At 41.6% G+C, this 20694-nt stretch overlaps 2 protein-coding genes and 1 long non-coding RNA gene across 5 annotated transcripts; 1 reads left to right on the forward strand and 2 right to left on the reverse strand.

The window, feature by feature from the left end:
* LOC116604377 lies at positions 1-5660 on the reverse strand. 3 transcript variants are annotated; one of them, XM_048721176.1, is made up of 3 exons: positions 4483-5660; positions 2953-3025; positions 1-1354 (listed from the first exon to the last, which is right to left on the reverse strand). In XM_048721176.1, the coding sequence occupies exons 2-3, from the start codon at positions 3020-3022 to the stop codon at positions 186-188; spliced, it is 1239 nt and encodes a 412-aa protein (XP_048577133.1). In that variant the 5' UTR covers positions 3023-3025; positions 4483-5660; the 3' UTR covers positions 1-185. The 3 variants fall into 3 exon arrangements, 2 of the variants coding, with proteins under 2 accessions (XP_048577133.1, XP_032222542.1); XM_032366651.2 differs by having other exon boundaries at positions 2953-3043; XR_004291019.2 differs by lacking the exons at positions 1-1354; positions 4483-5660 and adding an exon at positions 2248-2731 and having other exon boundaries at positions 2953-3102.
* Positions 5661-6337: 677 nt separating this feature from the next.
* On the reverse strand, positions 6338-20672 carry LOC116604379 (sodium/hydrogen exchanger 8-like). Its single transcript, XM_032366655.2, has 17 exons — positions 20427-20672; positions 20196-20341; positions 18118-18198; positions 16835-16893; positions 16593-16676; positions 15791-15892; positions 15668-15702; positions 14503-14646; positions 13994-14132; positions 13465-13570; positions 12919-13035; positions 11778-11860; positions 11332-11443; positions 10569-10711; positions 9794-9850; positions 8288-8416; positions 6338-7506 (listed from the first exon to the last, which is right to left on the reverse strand). Exons 1-17 carry the CDS (start codon positions 20540-20542, stop codon positions 7402-7404), a joined length of 1758 nt encoding a protein of 585 aa, XP_032222546.2. The 5' UTR covers positions 20543-20672; the 3' UTR covers positions 6338-7401.
* LOC116604380 lies at positions 14011-14699 on the forward strand. The gene is made up of 2 exons (XR_004291021.2): positions 14011-14150; positions 14408-14699. It is a non-coding gene; the product is annotated as an uncharacterized LOC116604380 (long non-coding RNA).
* Positions 20673-20694: the final 22 nt, after the last annotated feature.

The raw sequence follows: 20694 nt of genomic DNA on the forward strand, positions 1-20694 counted from the left end.
AAATGCTTGCCCACGCTTGCTCCTGGGATGAGCTCTGTCTTGTATGACTAACCGTACAAGCAATGCTTGCAGAGCCAGGATATGACTCTGATCCTGATCCAGGTTCAAGCTCTGTCCGCCTGGCTTAACAGGCGATGCCCGTTCTACTGATCTATAGCACCACACTACCTTACTATGCCGCCTTCTTACTGCCCTTTTATCATTTGGTAAACTCGACCAAAACCCACAAACGAAGACAACAATGCCATCAATGCCAACCTAGCTGTGACTCTGATGCCAAGTACTTTAAAGCCGCCTTTGCAGCGAAAGCAGTAGCTCATAAATACGTCTACATCCGGGAACGTACTGGGCGAACACTCTCGCGCGACTCGGCGATACATCTTATCAAAGCGACTGGTTACTTGACTCGCGGCGTACATTGGGAATGCGTATTTGAAGGCGATAACCAGAGACCCCGCGACCTCTGCTAGAATGATGGAGCCTATGTGACTGTCGTTTTCAATCGCTTTACTCACGACTGCCACCCAGCCTGCGATGGAACAGAGAATCGCGAGGAAAAAGAAGACGCTATGGATAAAGAACCAGTACTTGAAAGTCCCAATAACGTTGTCCGTGTACTTTAGGAGACATTCGTGGTAGCTTTTAGCAGCTCGGAAATCACGTGCTCTTCTGAGGATCAGTTCTTCTATGTAGCCCACGTGGTGCACTATATCTAGACAAGCGACATAGAACACACAACACGAAACAGCCGCGGCGAGGAACCCCCAAAACAGACCAGCGACGCCAGTTACGTACAGGTACTTAAACTTCTTACCGTTCATACAGAGGTTTGAGTTTTGATTAAAGAGATCATCCAAATCTCCCTTTTTTCCGTGAATCCCGTAAAAGTCAAAGAACGTATTTTCTGCATCACAAAAGACCATGAACGCCACACCCACGGCGCCCAACACGAGAAAACCGCTGACCCTTGCCCACTTTTTCCTCGTCATTGCAAGAGTCACGTGTCTGCCTTCGGGCTCAAAGCTAAACTCGGGGCTTATTGTTGATTCTCCACGTTTCACAAATATGTAGGTCGGGTTGTAGAAGTACAGCAGGAATATCGTAAATGTGGACGCCCCAGATAACACGAGGAGAACCATAAGCGTGAGTGTCTCAAATGGGATAGTTTTCTTCCATACGCACAATACCATAGACATTTCTGTGCCAAACGAACCCCATTGGATAAACAGCATTATAATGGAGACCGCTGAGAAGTGCCATCGCGGACGTGTGGTGCGATCCAAGATGCATTGCAGGGGTACACCGTACACTATCGTGATTGCAGCTCTTAGCAGAGTAGGAGACGCAAAGACCCCTGGGTAATAAGATAGAAAATTGATCGAAAAATGATAATAATCCCCAAAGCAGAAAAAAATGAACTTAAAATCCTCTAAGGATTTATAATGGATATTAATATAAATCCACACACATACTATCACAAATCTCTCAATTTGATTAGCTACCGTACTCACTATCTATTGAGCCATAGCAGGGGCTCAGTGAGTAGCGAAAAAGCGGCGACAAAAAAGCTGTTATTTATTATTGATATTATTAAAATCGTCATTTATTTGAAGGTAGTAGGTGAGTGGATTTATACTTAAACAATTGGACTACTCGTTCTCGTTTTCTATGAGTCAAATACAGGGGCGGCGGAAGGGGCATGGGGCGGCAGCCCCCCACTTTTGAAGGGGGGCAGAACCCCCACTTTTGAAGGGGGGCAGAACCCCCACTTTTGAAGGGGGGCAGAACCTCCACTTTTGAAGGGGGGCAGAACCCCCACTTTTGAAGGGGGGCAGAACCCCCACTTTTGAAGGGGGGCAGAACCTCCACTTTTGAAGGGGGGCAGAACCTCCACTTTTGAAGGGGGGCAGAACCCCCACTTTTGAAGGGGGGCAGAACCCCACTTTTGAAAGAGGGGCGGAACCCCCACTTTTAAAAGAGGGGCAGAACCCCCACTTTTGAAGGGGGGGGGGGGCAGAACCCCCACTTTTGAAAGGGGGGCAGAACCCCCACTTTTAAATTCCCAGCGTTCCTATAAATAGGATTTGGAACCACCACCCACCCCTCCCCCCTAAAACCACCAACCACCCCTTCCCCTGGAACCACTATCCACCCCTCTCCCCCAACTCCCCCCCTCCCCCCAATTATAGGACCACTCCGCCGGCATTGCTGACTATCTATTGACTCATAGAAAACTCGAACTCGTGGTCTAATTGTTAAATATAACTTGTTTTATATTTGCTTTATTATTGTTCTATATTCATATGAGAAGAAAAACTGAATGAATTATTTACATGTGAGTGTTGAGGATGTGAATCAAACGTGCGGGAATACAAAATGGATTTTACTAAGAGAGCATGAGGTATCTTATGCTTTCCTGATTTCACTGAATGGTCAGTGCGAACATAATCCACGAACATCAGCAAAACTGTAGAAGCAACCGTGCGAGCGTGGCGTAAAAAGATAAATATGCCAGGGAAATGAAACTCGCACTGTCAAAATACAAATATAGAGACTCAACTTTGCAGAAAAGCTATACAAATTGCAGTTATAGTGTAGAAAAAAATATTGCTGTTGTTTTTCTTAATAGAGTCGTCGTCCGGAGCCAGCCCGTCCAACAGCCAATCAGCGTGCGCCATTTCACCGGAAGTAGTTTCTGTTAGCTCCCATATGATAATGATGCCTTTTGTCACTAGTGCGAAAAACAAACGTGCTATGCATCATTCTTGGTATCTAATTTCACAAAAATATATAAAATCCCGGTCAGCAAAGACAGAAGATACTGAGCTTGTTTCCCGAAACAACCTTTGCCTTCAAGTCAAATCGCTCATTCCAAAAAGAGGAAATGGAAACCAAAGTACTGGCACTTATTTGCCATTTTAACCAGAATATTTAGACAAATTTAAAACGCACCTGCAATCTTTGTGGTGAAACCCCAACAGGAGAAACCCTGACCTCCATACGTTAGCTCGCTGTCCTCCATTGCCTAGAATTATATTTAAAACTGCTATTGAATAAACGAATAATCTCGTGTCGACTACACGTATCTCGTGTCCTTGGGTTTCTATTGCGCACGCTTGAGCACTCTTGAGCACTCGAATAATTCAAATATTGCGTGCTGTCTATCTAAGAAACATTAACTTGCCTCGCGTGGATATTCATCCCACTTATTACTGTTTTTGGCGGATTAGGTGATGGTTATCTAGTTGGGTGCAGGTCCATACCCAGGATTTTTCTTGAGGGTGTGCGAAATCCTAGAAAGGGGACCTAATATTTCCGGGAGGGGGGGAGGGATTTCTCTGATAATTTGAAGTATCTCCACGGATTTGGCTACATGCCAAAGTGATCTAGCTGATGCTTAATAGTTTTGTCTACAAATAATAGCACGTCTATTGAGATCCGAAAGTGGACCTTTGGCCGTTGTAGGTGTGTGTGTGTGTGTGGGGGGGGGGGGGGGGGGGGGGCACCCTCTGTACGGTATAAGATATACAATGGTGGATCTAGGGGTAGGCCAAGCAAGCAAACGGCCTAAACTATTTACAGAATAAATATAAGAAAATCCACAAAGGAACAATGAATCCGTCCCCCTTTCTTCACACCCTTTCTTCGGTTCCCCCTATATGGAACTCTGGGATCCGCCCCTGATATGAGCGCCCTTTTGGTGCTCATCTAGCCTCCTCCGCAGGCGTTTCTGAACGTTAGAAACCGAGACTCGGGATTCCTGTGGTCGACAAATTCCTTTGTTATTGGGGGGGAGGGGACAATGCCAAAAGCGGAAAAAGAGGGAAGACCCGCTCGAAGCATCACCACAGGAATCCCGAGCGCCTGTGTTTCTTTTCTGCTGCTTTTGGGCAAAGCGATGCGTGCGGGGGAGGCTAGTGCTCATCATAGGAGCCGCCAATTGAGGGCTCGTGTTATTAAAGAAAAAAAGGCTTCTCATTCAAGACCTTGAGCGGCCGCTCACACAGCCACTGAGTTTAATCACCCTTTAAAAGATCCGGAAACGAAGGGGGCTTTTATATCATGCAAACAAAATATTTATTATTTTTTTCGGGGTCCGGTATCCATCAAATCGCGCGCTCTGATTGGCTCATGCACCTGGGGAGAAGGGGACCTTAAAAGGGGAATAATGGTTGTGATACGGGTAGAGGTAGGTGGCAGGGGTGAGGGCGGGAGGGTCATTGTGGGGATAATGCTACGGTGAGTGGAGTTGGACTATAAGGAGTGTCCTGGATAGTGATGCAGTTGTTCTTACCATGGCGTATAGGGTGAATGGGAAGATTGGGAAGGAGGTAGTGGGTAGGGAGGTATAGACCGGAAAACAAAATGGCTGATAAGGGGTAAGGTGTACATGCTGGTGGAGAAAGAAGTGAGTTAAAATATAATGAAAACAAAAAAAGTTCATATCCTACGATCCGGACCTCGCGATACCGGACCGCTCACCTCCAAAGCTCGCCTGCCTTTGGATTTTCTCGATCTCTGCTACTATCAGGTTAGCGGTGTATGGGTCCCATATCTCACACCCATATTCAAGGAGTGGTCTTACCAGGCTGTTGTAGGCTGTCTCTCTGACCTCGCGATGGCAGTTTGAAAGGTTCCTTCTAAGTAGCCCAAGCACCCTGTTGGCATGTTTTGGGATGTCCGCTATATGCCGATTCCATTTTAGGTCGTGAGTTTTTGTCATCTCCAGATATCATCCCTTTCACAGTTTCCAATGGGGTGTCATCAAGATAGTACAGGAACGGTGTATTGTGGCGCGTTTTCCGGGATACACGAATTATCTTCCATTTGCTAGGTTCGAATTTCTTAGACCACTGTTTAGTGACCCAAGCTTTGTTATGTCTCTCTCAGCAAATTACAATCTGTATTCGTGCGAATAGTACGGTAACAGATACAATTGTCTGCAGGTGGATCTCTGAGTCAATGTCCTTTACAATATCGTTGATGAATAAATTAAACAGAACAGGACCCAGCACTATCCCTTGAAGAACGCCTGACTTCACCGTTAGCCAGTTGCTTTTGGCTCCATTGACGACTACCCTTTGATAACGATTCGAAAGAAAAGAGTCAAGCCATCGGAGAGTTGCACCAGATATTCCGTAGCTACGTAACTTGTGTGGCACACTATCGAATGCCTTGGCGAAATCAAGTATGAAAGCGTCCGTCTGGAAATCGCGATCCAGAGCTAGGGCCTAGTCGTTGACAACATGGCATTACTGGGTCACACAACTATGCGATGCTCTAAAAGCGTGTTGTCGGTCTGTGTGTTATAGGTATCAAGGTGGAGCATCAAGTTGGAGTACACAATATGTTCCAGCAACTTACAGACGTTGCAAGCTGGTGGCACAGGACGATAGTTACCAGCATGTGATCTGTCGCCTTTTTGTGGATAGGACATATGTTAGCTAAGAGCTAGTCCCGAAATTTCTCCTGTGTCAAGCGACCTCTGAAACATTGAGCGTAGGAAGGGTGCAGCGACCTGCGCAACCTCTTTTTAAGGGGTGGATATCGTCCGGCCCTGCCGCTTTTCAAGCCTTCTAATAACTTGAGCACGCCTGCAACGGTGACAATGATGTCGGGCATGGAAGGGAAGCGGGGGCGTAGAAGAGGGATGGCATTTGTATCTTCTTTCGAGAAGTTCCTCTGAAACTGGTGGTTAAGTCTCTCACAAGTGAAGCTATTCAACGCTTTCCCAGGCGCGTACACAAGGGGGTGCGCGCGCATCCAGTGGGTCATTTCTTATTAAGGAGTCTTACTTAAGGAGTCAAATACTATGCTTTTACCATGACACCATAACTGCGCCAATTTCCCCCAGCCAATCCTGGGTACGCGCCTGCTTTCCCTCTCCTCTACTTCAATATCAACCAAATACACGGACAAAATCTTATGGTCATGTGGACACACACGATGATGGCTGGAAAATTATCAGCACGAGTTTGAAGAACTTGTACCATCTCTAAAAACAGAGTAGTTTTAGCTGACGACTCGAGACACCTTACTGTCCACGGGCGTCAGAATTGACGATAGTGATGGTAATGTATGGTTTGGTTAATTTTTGGTGCTTACACTGTCTTTGAAGGTACATTATTTCCTTTTTGCTCTATATAGCTACAGACGAGAACTTTGCAACGGTAGTACGCATCTCTTGCTCTTTAAAATGGTTAACCCAGCCAGGGCGAGGAGATAACCGCTGCCGTGTGGGTTTGCTTGGTTTCCGCTCTTAGTGTCAACGCAAGGCTTTATGGGAGCAAAACAACAACAACAACATCATCAACAACAACAACATCACCAATAAAAATACTCAACCATTTCTTTAATTTCATTTGTCTTGAAGACCTTTATAAATCTGTATTTTATAGAAAATTATGTACAATAAATATGCATCCCTATGGTTGCCCAATTTAAAGGCGCATTGTCACCAGTTTACTTCCGGTCGATTGCGTAGCAATCTCCGATGATTTTTAACGGAAAACGCGAAAAATATTTCAACATATTGAAAGCAGTGTGTTTATTGGAAGTTTCTTTGAGGATGTGATTGATAATTTAGAACGGATGGCCTGTTATATAACTCGGTCTGTAATAGATTCTATTGTCTATTAACGGTTGAGGTTTCCGTCGGACATCCGGTAGTGAACTAGTGACAATGCGGCTTTAAGTAGGGGGGTCTGGAGTATGGTACCATGTGCATTTTGTTTCCATAAGAATTTTCTGAAAACTTCCTATAATACAATAAACTGAATTCGCCTATACAAAAGCTAATAAATAGCGATAAAATAGGTGGATTTATATTATATTGTTAGATGCTGTCTCACGGATTATCTCAGGCACACGCGTCTGACGAGTCTTATGGATAGTGTTAATACAGTAGAACCCCGCTAACTCGAACTCCAACGGGTCTTGTGGATAGTGGTAATACAGTAGAACCCCGCTAACTCGAACTCTGACGGGTCTTATGGATAGTGGTAATACAGTAGAACCTCGCTAACTCGAACTCTGGCGTGTCTTATGGATAGTGGTAATACAGTAGAACCCCGCTAACTCGGACTCCAACGGGTCTTGTGGATAGTGGTAATACAGTAGAACCCCGCTAACTCAAACTCTGATGGGTCTTATGGATAGTGGTAATACAGTAAAACCCCACTAACTCGAACTCTGGAAGGTCTTATGGATAGTGGTAATATAGTAGAACCCCGCTAACTTGAACTAATAGCTGTAAACAGATTTGATTAGAGGAATACAAATATCGCTGGATTCTGTATTATGAGAGTGCTTGAGACCCGCCGATATAGCCATAAAAGACACGCTTAATGGTCGCACTGTGTGGCTTACAACACTAATTATTATTAAATTATCATCAAAGATTCAAGTCCGATTCTCCATCTCGTCCTCCGAGTTGGGACCGCTGTACACCTCGTTGTACATCTGGCTGGTCAACCTCTGCATCTCCTGGTGCGCGTTGCGAACGTCCTGCGAAGAGTATAACATTAATCACCGGGGTGTAGCCAGGACCTGGGGCGCGACAAAAATCTTTGGCGTATTTTTATTATTATCATCAATCGCCAAACTTTATTCTTTTCGCCTATGATATCTAACCTCCCCCCCCCCCCCCCACCTCCCCCCTCTGGAAACAAATCCTTCGCCTTATTACAACACTCAAGCAAGATGATGTAGGAGCTATTTACATGCATGGAGCACATGTTCAAATACAAACACCATTTCGTGCTGGAAATTTCGTTCGAGGATCCAACGGCTTTTTTCTTCAGGCACGAAATAATCACAATGGAAAGTCAGGCCAAATAAATCGTCAGCGAAAAAAGTCAGCAAACTGCTCTTGGGGTCAAGTGTGAACCATAGGGTCCGTGTTTAAAACAAATTTCCTTTTATCACGCGCGCCTAGCACGCATCGAACAGAGCGCGGGAAGGGTGACGCATGGAAAAGAGCGCACCAGGAATGACGCATCCAAATTGCGTTTATGACGTCCACCCGTTTTAAAGATACAGCCTAGATCAAACTATAACAAGTTCACTGCCGAGATCTTTAGGGGCTAAAAGAATGAATCAAGCTGATGGTTTCAATCATAAACGAAATTAGCTCAGAAGTCGGCGCATATGCTTTAACAAAGCGAACCTCTTTCATTTATCGCCTCGCATGGCAAGCTGAGGGTCTCTTTGAAAAAGAAACTTGCAGGTATTTGCTCGAGAAGCCGGAGCTTAATGTTCTCTACATAATTCTTAAATAGTCGCATACTTGTCGAGTGAACTTTCTGGTAAAGAAGGGCAGAAAGTACTTGGCGTCGAGTCGAATGAAACCCTTCCTGGCCTTGCGCTGGACACGCCATTCGTCATCTGTCAGCTGGTCCGCATCAAGAGCAGTGCCCTGGAAAACACCAACGACATAACACATCACAACATGCGTCCAGAGCAGAGCCCTGGAAAACACCAGCGACATAACACATTACAACATGCGTCCAGAGCAGAGCCCTGTAAAACACCAAGACATAACACATTACAACATGCGTCCAGAGCAGAGCCCTGGAAAACACCAAGACATAACACATTACAACATGCGTCCAGAGCAGTGCCCTGGAAAACACCAGCGACATAACACATTACAACATGCGTCCAGAGCAGTGCCCTGGAAAACACCAGCGACATAACACATTACAACATGCGTCCAGAGGAGAGCCCTGAAAACACCAGCGACATAGCACATCACAACATGCGTCCAGAGCAGAGCCCCGGAAAACACCAGCGACATAACACATTACAACATGCGTCCAGAGCAGAGCCCTGGAAAACACCAACAACATAACACATTACAACATGCGTCCAGAGCAGAGCCCTGTAAAACACCAAGGACATAACACATTACAACATGCGTCCAGAGCAGAGCCCTGGAAAACACCAGCGACATAACACATTACAACATGCGTCCAGAGCAGAGCACTGGAAAACACCAACAACATAACACATTACAACATGCGTCCAGAGCAGTGCCCTGGAAAACACCAGCGACATAACACATTACAACATGCGTCCAGAGCAGAGCCCTGTAAAACACCAAGGACATAACACATTACAACATGCGTCCAGAGCAGAGCCCTGGAAAACACCAGCGACATAACACATTACAACATGCGTCCAGAGCAGAGCCCTGTAAAACACCAAGGACATAACACATTACAACATGCGTCCAGAGCAGTGCCCTGTAAAACACCAAGGACATAACACATTACAACATGCGTCCAGAGCAGTGCCCTGTAAAACACCAAGGACATAACACATTACAACATGCGTCCAGAGCAGAGCCCTGTAAAACACCAAGACATAACACATTACAACATGCGTCCAGAGCAGAGCCCTGTAAAACACCAAGGACATAACACATTACAACATGCGTCCAGAGCAGAGCCCTGTAAAACACCAACGACATAACACATTACAACATGCGCAATGGCAGATGGAACACTTCAAATAATGAAAATAATATTTAAAATAACATAATGAAAATAATCGTGGAAAATAAAAAAAACACAACTCACATCAAAACAAGTACGATGGCAGACAGAGGTACATAGAAGTACTTAGAGTACGTTTACATGGGCTGATTTTGTCCAAGCCGTTCAATAATATGACCTTGTTTTAGACGCCAAAAGTGTATACAATATGTAAAACCACTATCCCATTACATGTAACTCTACACACTGTGTAGAGGTGAAGGGGTAGTGGTCATGGTAGGTAGGTGTCAACGTACCTCTGTTTCCGTCTTGCTGAGCGTCAACCCCTCAGACGCGGTGTCCGCCTTCAGGAGCTGGAACCGCAATACAACGGGTAAGGTGGGTTAGTAAAGTAATGTATTTATATCCAGGCAATGGAGAAGACAATGGTCTCGAGCCAATGCATTAGATCACTATGAGCATTAGCGGGGTAGTCGCAGGGTGTTATTACAGGGTGCTGAGTATTGTCACCTTGGGTAGCGGCAGAGTGGGGTAATGGTTTCTAAGGTGTAACAGGGTGTAGAGCATTAGCAGGGTAATCACAGGGTGTAAGTACAGGGTGTCAACTCATGTCACCTTGATTAGCGAAAGAGTGGGGTAACAGTTTGTAAAGTATAACAGGGTGTAAGTACAGGGTGTCAACTCATGTCACCTTGAGTAGCGGAAGAGTGGGGTAACAGTTTGTAAAGTATAACAGGGTGTTAGTAAAGGGTGTCAACTCATGTCACCTTGAGTAGCGGAAGAGTGGGGTAAGGGTTTGTAAAGTATAACAGGGTGTAAGTACAGGGTGTCAACTCATGTCACCTTGAGTAGCGGAAGAGTGGGGTAACAGTTTGTAAAGTATAACAGGGTGTTAGTAAAGGGTGTCAACTCATGTCACCTTGAGTAGCGGAAGAGTGGGGTAACAGTTTGTAAAGTATAACAGGGTGTTAGTAAAGGGTGTCAACTCATGTCACCTTGAGTAGCGGAAGAGTGGGGTAACAGTTTGTAAAGTATAACAGGGTGTAAGTACAGGGTGTTAACTCATGTCACCTTGAGTATTGGCAGGGTGGAACCACCTAAGCACAAGATGGTAAAGAGTACGATGATGAGTGTGGAGGTGATGAGCACATGCCGCTTAGCATCATCCAGTTGAAGGTGAAGCACTAGAGCAAAGGCAACAGCTCCACGCAGGCCTGCAAGCACAGGACAAGTGTAAGGTAAGCAGGTACAAGCGTAATTCTACTTTAGGAAATAGCAACAATCAAGTTTTACATCAATAAACTCTAAAATTCCATGTTCAAATCTCATCAATACTTCATTGTTTCTGATGTAATATGCTTAGCAACATAGCATGATCAGAAAACATATATAGGGGGGGGGGTGAATAGGGGTACGTAAATCCGCCGACCCGCAACATTTTCGGGGCAAATCCGTGGATCCGCAGATATTTTTAGATCCGCATGGTTTGACAGATAAACAATAGCATGGATTGAAATTCATTTAAAATCCGAAATTCAACCGTCAAAGCAGTCAAAATCCGAAATCCGTGCCCAAATTGTCAACAGATCCGTGATCCGCCGTATTTCCAAAATCTGTCAATCGGCTGAAATAATAATCAAAATCCATAATCCGTGAGCATTTCAAGGCTGAATCCGCCGATCCGCGAACCTATTACCCCCCTCCATATATGACTAGGGCTTTATCATATTTTAAATGCACAGAAGAGGGACATTCCCTCAGGCCCTTCTCTCAGTGATGCTTGCACCTTCAACAATACATGAAAACACATTCCACAGTAGAAGCAAAAGCTTACCACTAAACCACATGATAAACTGGGTCTTTCTGTTTAGCTTGGTTTCTCTGAACTGATTGACTAATGCTGACAGGGGGTAGATGTTAACAGCACGCCCAAGTAAGCACAAGATCTGGTGAACAGAGTTCAAATGAATTCAATCAAATCTCACATAGATTGGTATAGATGTGAACACCAGTGCCCAGGTAAGCACAAGATATGATGAACAAAGTTCAATCAAAACTCAAATAAGTCAGTATAGAACACTATGAACACTTCCATGTTTATCATTATACCAAGGAATTTTCCCATATATTTCAGTGCAATTTTGCTGGGGCGGGGGAAGTTGATTGGTTATACAGATAATATTGTTTAACCAAGCTTCCACTGTATGCTCCAATACAGAGCTAACATGATGTCTGGCGTTTGCTTTCAAAATAACCATTTTGACATTTTTTTTTACTTACAATACTCCAGATGACAAATGCAGGTTTGAAGATGTGCTTAAAACTAAATATTGCCATTCCAAGATAAGCAAACACACAGGTTTCTGTTAAAAGAGAAAAGGGAGGTTGAAGCAGTTTTCATTATACAGTCAGATAATTACTTCACTTCACTTCACTGATAATTACACAGCCGTAGCAGGCCACCTAAGGGGGGGCACAATATAGAAACAGTAACTGGTAGATTTATGCTAAAATATCTTGCCTACAAAAGACAACTGAGTCTAAGGTTTTACAGCTAGAAATCACTGACTATTTTAATAGTCAGTGATGTTTAAAAACATAAGAATTCGACCAATTTAACAAAAATTCGATGGTTAGATTTGGGAAAAAACAATCGTTCATAAGACGTGTTGTAAAGCCCTATTATCGGACAGCAGATTTCTTCTAAAAGAACAACTAGAAAATCATGCTTCATTGTCATTAAAATACTGCAGACAATAATTGTTGACATATGTACTTTGCAAAACTCACGATTTTAGTTTGCTTCTCTGTAGCAAGCAATTCAAAACACATGCATCGCGCGAGTGACAAACTGCATGACGAAATGTGCGTTTGCTCATCGATTGCTCAAATTTACGTTGAATCGTTCGATGATTGCTTGACTATCTGATAATAGGGCACCGAGGCTAGGTACAAACAATTCGAGCTTTCCCAAAGTGTCTACGGAAACAGAGGCCAAATAGCACCCTGGGAGATCAACAACAAAATGGCGGATTTGCTGAGCGACTTTCATCACGATCGGTAAATCTTGGACTTTTTTACGTCTCTTTTTCGTCGGGTATTCAAGTGAAAGAGAGGATTTCAATCACCATTTTAGGGTGCGTGAGAGAAAATTATTTCTAGTTTTGCAAAACAATAAACACTTGAAAAAGCTTCAGAATACATGTTTTCTGAATGTTGTTTCTTCAACTCGGAGGGTCATTTTTCGGCGTGTTTTCCTATTGCTTGAGATATTTACAATTTTTTTTCGAGTGTCTGATAATAGGGCACTGTCCGACAATAGGTACCACTACCTTAATTTCCTTAATTTTTTTTAAATTGGGGGGAGGGAGGGGGGTGGTACAGGCCCCCGGTGCCCAACCCTCTGCTGCCGCTGACTTACCAGACATGAAGGCTGCTGTGCGAAAGATCTGCTGTACGGTGATCTGGGTCATGGGCGACAGGTTAAAATGCGTGTAGTGTGACATACAGATTGCACAAAAAAGGATGGCCATGATACCTGTTGACAATAAAATAAAAACACATTTTTTGGCACACGTACTAAACCCTGTGTCCATTTGAAAAAAGAATGATGCCCAGTACAAACCAAGGGCATACCAAGGAGGTGTGCAGGGCACATATCACCTCCCTTGTCCACCAAAAAGTGGGTAATTTCTTATTGAATGCTGATAATACCAATCATTATGGTGAATCATAAACATTTGATAGAAAACATCTCTGAACAGGAACACTGACAGGCCAAATAAGTTTATTCAATGCCAAAAGTATTCCCAATGTTGCTCAAGATGACACTGGAGAGCATCATTTAGAACTCAAAATCTATGAGGATAGGTATTTATAGCTGTACATTGTACAAATATATTTACAATATTCCAAACATTTCATGATTTGCCAAATATGATTGGTGAAAATAGCAAAAATCCCCCACCAGAGAGTTTGAGTCCCTCCGCAAGTCCATATGGTGCATAAGAAAAGATGAGCATCGTAGCGACCTCCAGGGATGGTGTCCGGCGAAGATCCACATGTTTCAACAATTGAACTGGGTCAAGGGATGATAATGGTATGACTAGAAAGACTACAGACAGCCTTCTTTACAGGTTTCTGGAAGTGGTCCCAGGGGAAAGTGTGACCTGCCATAAATCTCTTAGGGAAGGCCTCAGACACTGTAGAAAAAGTGGAAGGTCTGCAAAGGCATGGAGGAATCAGGAAGATACAAGTTAGTTTGAATTCTGACCAGCGCTTATGCTTAAAAGTGAGCAACTCGTTTTCACATGTGTATATACTACTAAAACCTCATGTTTTTCTCCAAAGACATCACAAAATAGTGCTGCTTCTTTAATTGGCAACTGATTTTTCTCTGGCCTAACGAGCTGCTTTTCTAAAAACATCTTGACTGACATGATGAAAATAAAAAAATTAAAAAAAGTATACTTTTTCAACCAAAATGTAAAGGATATCAATGCACTTATGAGTGCAAATGCAATGCCGATGGCAGCTGAACCAGAAAACATAACCAAAAAGTTTCCAACCGCTGAGAAGAAAGCCTCCAAGGATGAGCTGTTGGCATACTTTGGACCGCCAAGAGACAGGATGGTGCTGGGACAAAAAGTAAAGGTTAGGAAATCTAGAGTTTTATCATGGGAGATCAGGGGAAAGGGAGGGGGGGGGGGGGGGTAAATGCTCTAGAAACCACAATAAGTACATCGACTGCTAGTATACAATTCCTTGAACTTATGGCCTAGTGGTCTAACTAGAAACAGTACAGACAAGCTGCCAAACCCTCCCTCAAGCGAAAAGCTAAATCCACCCCTGGATAATGAGTTCTATTACAACTTAGCAAGGATATGCCAATGGTAGGATCCTATTTACAGTGAGATCTGAAGAGCACAATTACACGAAGCTACTCTGGCAGTTAACTGAGGTGATAGCAAGCACTGTGCTAAATGGATCACAAGGTTGAACTTACTTTGTCATGACAATGGAGACAGCATCATTCAAGATACTTTCTCCAAACACCAACATGTTCAAGGTGGGGTCGACGTCAAGGGCATGGAAGATGGCCAGGGTGGCAACAGGATCAACTGCTGAGATGAGCGAGCCAAAGGCAAAACTAGAAGACAAGGGTGTGTATTCATATAAACACATTTTGATGATGCTTTCACATAAAAAAAAGATAATAAATGGGTGACCCAGCTTTTGTGAGCTTTATGTGTTATCAAAAATCCATCTACATGGAATAGTGTTCTGCATGCAAAACTTGATAATTCCGAGTCAAGTGAAAGAGCCACATGCAGAGGATATCCAACTACCCGATGTTGCTGCACAGCATTTAATGATAAGAAGATTAAATAACTCTTCGTGCAAAAAGCACCAGCATTGCAGGCCAAAACAGCTCACACTGCTGGCCAAGCAATGAGGCACTAGATTAAGCAATAGTCTATAGTCTTAATCAATAGTTTCTAGTCTTTAAAGCCATTCGATCTGATTTGCGTGACTCATGGTTTTGTAGGCTATGAAAACCCCATGCATATAAAGTGAATCACGCTGAAATCCAATCCATCCTACAATAAAATCAACTTGATTATATTTCTAGGATATCAAACAATGCCGAGTAAGTTATACTTTTCAAAATGATGGGAGTTCTAAACATTCAAAACAAAAACAAAACTACAGTGTCACGCAAGTCGGATTCACAGACTTTAATTTCAGACAGTAAACATTATTACCTTAAACAAGTATGACTAGAAAAACTACAGAGAAGCTGTAAAATTAATAGGTGGTCTGCGTAGGCATGGTGGAATCAGGGAGATAAATAAACACAAGTGTGAAATGGTATGTTTTATGCCTTATGTATGCTGATGTTTCAAGCGTTAGGTCTTCGGAGCTGTATCATCCTTAAAATGTAATAAGAATGATCAAGATCTGATGCTTGAAATGTCAGCTATTCTGTAAAAACAAAGTTTAACCAAGTTTTCTAGCAAATGGCACTCATGTGCTTGTAGGGAAGGGAAGGGAAGGCAACAATGATTTGCAATAATATAAGAGAGACTTAACAAAAACCCCAATTAAAGCGGAGTTTGCACAGGGCTCTAAACTGAACCCAGAGCAGTTTACAGAGTATTCCTTCTCACCTTTCTCTCAGATCAAGTTGATAGGCTACACCACCCTAAAAACAGTAAGAAATACCTTAGTGTGCCTATAACTGCACCAGCTTCTGTTTGCACTGATGATCAGGTGTATATAAAATAACATACCTTGCCTAACAAGTAGATGCCACCTCCGATAACAATAGCAGATACTGCTGTACCAAACACGGCAAACACCAGAATAGACCCAATGTTTGCAAAGAAGTTACCCTAGAACGCAAGCTTTAATGTTAGTATTTATGACGCAGTAGTTGATGTACAAGACTGCTTGTTAGTGTTAGTGAAGATTTTAAGGTACAGCAGGTTTTAAACAATATTCACCTGTATAAGCTAGTCTTTATTTTGCTTATACAAAAGTGAAATCCAAAAGATTTTGTTTTGGGGATAAAATGCAATAATTCAAGATCTAATTTGAGTGAAAAATGAGTGCCTGATAGACAGAAAATGGTACATATTTGAGTACCAAGAGCAGTGGCGTAGCCAGGGGGTGGCCCAAGGGGCCCGCCCCCCTCCCTTCGAGCAGCCAAAATACAGTAAATGTATGAGACATTACAATACAGGAGAAAATGTCTAATATGGGCCATTTTGGGCCCCCTCCTGTTAAATGTTCTGGCTATGCCCCTGATGTGATATACTTGTTCCTACTTTTTTTACAACGCAAAATCACTGAAAGGAATTGATGGAAAAGCATCTTCTCTCTGTGTCACACCGATGTTAATGATGAAAAGAGACCTCTCCACTAGATTGAGATTCCTTTATTTTAATAAACATTAATAATCATTTTAGATAAGGAGCTTGCAATGTAGATTGCTATACTAGATGAAAATTGTCAAAATTCATTGAGAATCATTTCACCTTATGCAGCGAGTACCCTGACTCAAATATAATGGGTCATTGAGAATCATTTCACCTTATGTAGCGAGTACCCTGACTCAAATATAATGGGTGGCAGTAATATCAGAAAGAACGCAGTGGGGTTAAAATGCTCCTCACGCTAAAAAAGAAAATAACATGTTTTACAAAGACATGACAAGACTCTGGAAGTGTAACGATAATGTTAGAGTAAAGAAGTCAATCATTATTATTTTTATTTTACTAAAATTACTATCCCAAAAACATTAATTACTTATGATATTCACTAGCCATACAAACCTGCCAATCACCAAGTGAAAAATGTCGTAGTGTCTTCATGACCAGTCCTATTAAAGCTCCTGCAATTAAACATCTTGTTTAAGGGAATTTCATACACATAATAAAATTACAGTGGAACCCTGATTACTTAAATTTTGATGTTTTGGAATGGAATGTTTTGGAACTAGGTTTGAGTTTCCTAGTGATACTTATTTGAAGTCATTTGGTATTAGATAACTCAAAATACCCACAACAGTAACTCAAACAGTTTACTCTGTCCCTTGAGTGTTTGGGTAATAAGTTGCTACTGCAAATTTGTTTTTAACTTACGTTGAACATATGATGATCATAATTGAAGTTGTCAATACCTTATTACACTTAATATTTGAGTCACTTCAATTTTGCGAATTTTGCAATTTTAAAGGATTCATGGAAATAAAGTGATGCGAAGATTAGGATGCATGAAAATTAAGTGAGTACACAAGAAGCCTATGAGGGAATATTGGTCGTTTAATAAGATTTGTGGAAACACCTTGTCTATTTAGCCATCTAATGTACATATAGTACGGTAAGGGGTTAAGATGGACTTGTATTTATTGATTTTTATGAAACTAAATTTAGCCCATGCATCTTTTTGTTACAAATTGTTTCAGTTTTGACGATAACAGCACATTTTAATTCCACTTGTTTTGCTTGATTTTATTTTCCCGTAATCGTAAAAAAATTAAGTGATCTTATAGGAAAATTGCGAAAATAAAGTGTTGCAAAATATCGCCATCTCAAAATCATCAAATTTTGACGTCGCAAAAATTAAGTGTACTGTTATAATAAGGTATTCTGAAAACTCTTGCCTACGATCTACAACAGGTAAACTGCTTTCTGGTGTACATAATCAAAAAAAGTGGATTCATTACCCAGCACTGAAATGGTTTCAAATCACACAACCTCTCTGCAAGGCACAAACCAATAAAAAACAATAAAAAAATGCAATGCCACTAGTACATAGGAATAACGGAAGCCAAAAAGCAGTTTTGGAAATTGTTGACGGAAGTTCACAGAATTTTGAAAATTACAATAATAAGGGCATGTTGAATTTCCATTTTTCCATTCATTTATTTATCCATTTACTTGATACATTTTCTATGTAATTACATTGAATTTATATGCAAATGGAAAGGATTCTAAAGGAAGCAAAGCTTGTAATTATAGAATCCTTTTATAGTTTTCAGAGTTTTCAAAGTTTTTTTATTTTTTATTTTTTTTTGGCTCTTAAGATGTGATTAACACAGTACACTGTAACTCACCTAAAAACACGACAGCAACACTCTCTGGTAGATAGTGGAACTTGGTTTTGATAAGAAAATGAGTAAGAAGGATACACAATGCTGAAAGGGAATCAGAAAGTCATTATAATAAATATAACATAGGTGACACAAAGGATCATCTCAGGGCTTATTACAAATGGGAAAGGTTTTTTATTCCATATTCCACCCTTATTATCCTATTTTATGTTGTGTTATTGTTATCATAGCAGCTACTTGCAAGAGCTGTAGAGGAATCTTCCCTCCCCCCCTTAACTGTCTTTGTGGTTCCTTCAGCCATAGCAACCTAAAAGAAAGTCTGGCAATTCTCATATTCTAAGAAAGATTTTCAAAATTAAAACCATTATAAAGAGTTCTGAAAATAATGCCCCATTTGGGTTGCCAAGGTGATTTTTTTCTTCCTCGTTGATATCTTCTTTTAAACTGTAAAAAGAGATTGCTTGGGGCATCAAGGATCAAATATCTTATTTATCTAAAAATGGACAGAATTAATAAAGTAAAGTTGCCTGGATTAGGTAACCAAATTTTGGTGGTATATTAAGATCCATATGTTATGTAAAAACTAGATAATAGGGAGTGATTGAAGGTTTTAATAGGGCACTTGTTCATGTCACGCTCCTGCCGAGCCAAATCTGTCTATTTGTATTAACAAAAATACATTGGGTTGAACTAGATTCATGTGTTGCACTAAATGGGTCGTGCTTAATATGTTGTGGGTAGTAAAATGTGACTCAATTCGGAGTGTCTATTGTACAAAATAAAACAAACATGGTCTTTGATTTGGCACACCAAAAGCTCAATGTTTGAAATGGTGATGTGCATTTGCCCTGCAAAACAACTGGTGCATGCCAAATGTATTTCTGCCATGCTGAACATAATTGATTCAGATGTTGAGCATGTGCCCAATCCAAACAATTAGATTCTGCACAGCAGTTTTAATATTGAAAAATTATTTTACTTGTAAAAATAGAGCCCTAGCAAGTGATCTTCTATGTTACCATGCAATTGCACACAATGGTGACCCCTATACAGTCACTGTAATAAAAAAAGTTTCTCAGTGGTTATGCACTAGTTAATTGAAACTCCCTCCCTCATGGTCCCAGGGAAGGGTGGGGGATTAGACTTTCAACCTTTACAAAACACAGCAAAACCGTCAACCCCTCTGGACGAAACTGCAGTCAAATGCCCCTTCCCTTCGAGATGCAAACTATAGGCAACTACCCTACAACAAGTCATCTGAAAAAAGCCTTTATCTTCCAAAGCCAGTACACTTCAGCATTTGTACTAATAGCTATAAAGATAATAGTTACCAAAAAAATGGAAAAATAAATTATCTTCATCTTGGCATTGGTTATCATTGATATTCATTTTTGCACATTTCACCATGCAACTTGCCACTCCCTGATACATAGAATTACTTGCTACAGAAACGAAAGAGTCTCAAACCAGAAACTGACATAACTTTTGCAAAGTACATTTGCAATGTTATTCATTTGTCCCCAAGCCTCCATGGTGGGGAGAAGTCTAAAACCAATCAAATCAAAAGCCAATTCCCCCACCCCCCTCGCGACAGATTCTTGTTTAAAAGTGCTCTAAACCCCATGTTAACCCCACACTATCCGGGGACCATAGGGGTGGAGATTTAAAATGACTTGGTGCATTACAAGGACTATACTTTTTTATGCTTCCAGCTAAAAAAGTGCTGAATAATAGACGACAAAGTTCTCCCCTCACCACCACCTGTAGCCCGTAAAGCCGGTTTCTACAAGGGGTGATGTCAAGCAGATAAGAGGTAGATAAGTAAGTATTTTAAGTCAAGAAAATGTCGAGATATCTCTTTTTAAAGTTTTGTTTTCATACGCTTGTTTCTTATAAGAAAATATTTTTCAAACTTGCATCGGATGAAGACGTTATTTATTCCATCGAAAAGAAGTCACACCTAAAGCCTATTTAAACTCGATTGTTTACATTGTTTCACATTAAAAGAAAAACAAGTCGAGTCTATGATCTGTCATCACTATTGACTGATTGTAAACTTTTGTAATAGATTATTTTCTTACCTATTACTAGAAGAATAAAAAATATCGTCATCGAACTGTGTTGTTCAACTTCCGCGGACTCTACTTTCTCTTCCGTAGGAGCCGGCGTAGTCGACGTGACTGTTACAGGATGTGTCGTGGCATTGTAAAACGGAGTTGTGTTGTTTCTACAATAAACAGATCATCACAGCCTTATGAAACATTTGATGTTTATCATTTGAAAATAATTAATTCGCAAACATCACTCCTTACAATAATGACGAGTTGTTCGTCGGTTCCACTGAAGGTGTTGTGTCGTCGGCATCGCCGTAAACGACTACCGCAGCGACAAGAAACGCAAGCAAAACCCTCTGTGAAATACTCCCCATAACTCACAGATAACAGCACACCGGTATTTCCCAGCAATTGGGGCATTTAAGGGAACAATTTTAACCCTGTAACAGTAAAAGTTCGATACTTCTATTTCAAGCGAACCTCTATATTTTACCCTTTGCGCATGCGCATCTAGATCAAAATAATA

Source organism: Nematostella vectensis, chromosome 13 (assembly GCF_932526225.1).
Source record: "Nematostella vectensis chromosome 13, jaNemVect1.1, whole genome shotgun sequence".
In the NCBI taxonomy this organism is placed as follows: Eukaryota; Metazoa; Cnidaria; class Anthozoa; order Actiniaria; family Edwardsiidae; genus Nematostella; species Nematostella vectensis.

Bases quoted from the DNA above. Each gene is read 5' to 3' on its own strand.
- LOC116604377 (XM_048721176.1), bottom strand. From the start codon at position 3,022: ATGGAGGACAGCGAGCTAACGTATGGAGGTCAGGGTTTCTCCTGTTGG. The intron at 1,355-2,952 runs GTGCGTTTTAAA...CTTATTACCCAG, and splicing joins TTTCACCACAAAGATTGCAG to GGGTCTTTGCGTCTCCTACT.
- LOC116604379 (XM_032366655.2), bottom strand. From the start codon at position 20,542: ATGGGGAGTATTTCACAGAGGGTTTTGCTTGCGTTTCTTGTCGCTGCG. The intron at 14,133-14,502 runs GTAAGTTCAACC...TTTTTGTCCCAG, and splicing joins GTCTCCATTGTCATGACAAA to CACCATCCTGTCTCTTGGCG. The intron at 9,851-10,568 runs GTGACATGAGTT...TTGCGGTTCCAG, and splicing joins CCACCCTGCCAATACTCAAG to CTCCTGAAGGCGGACACCGC.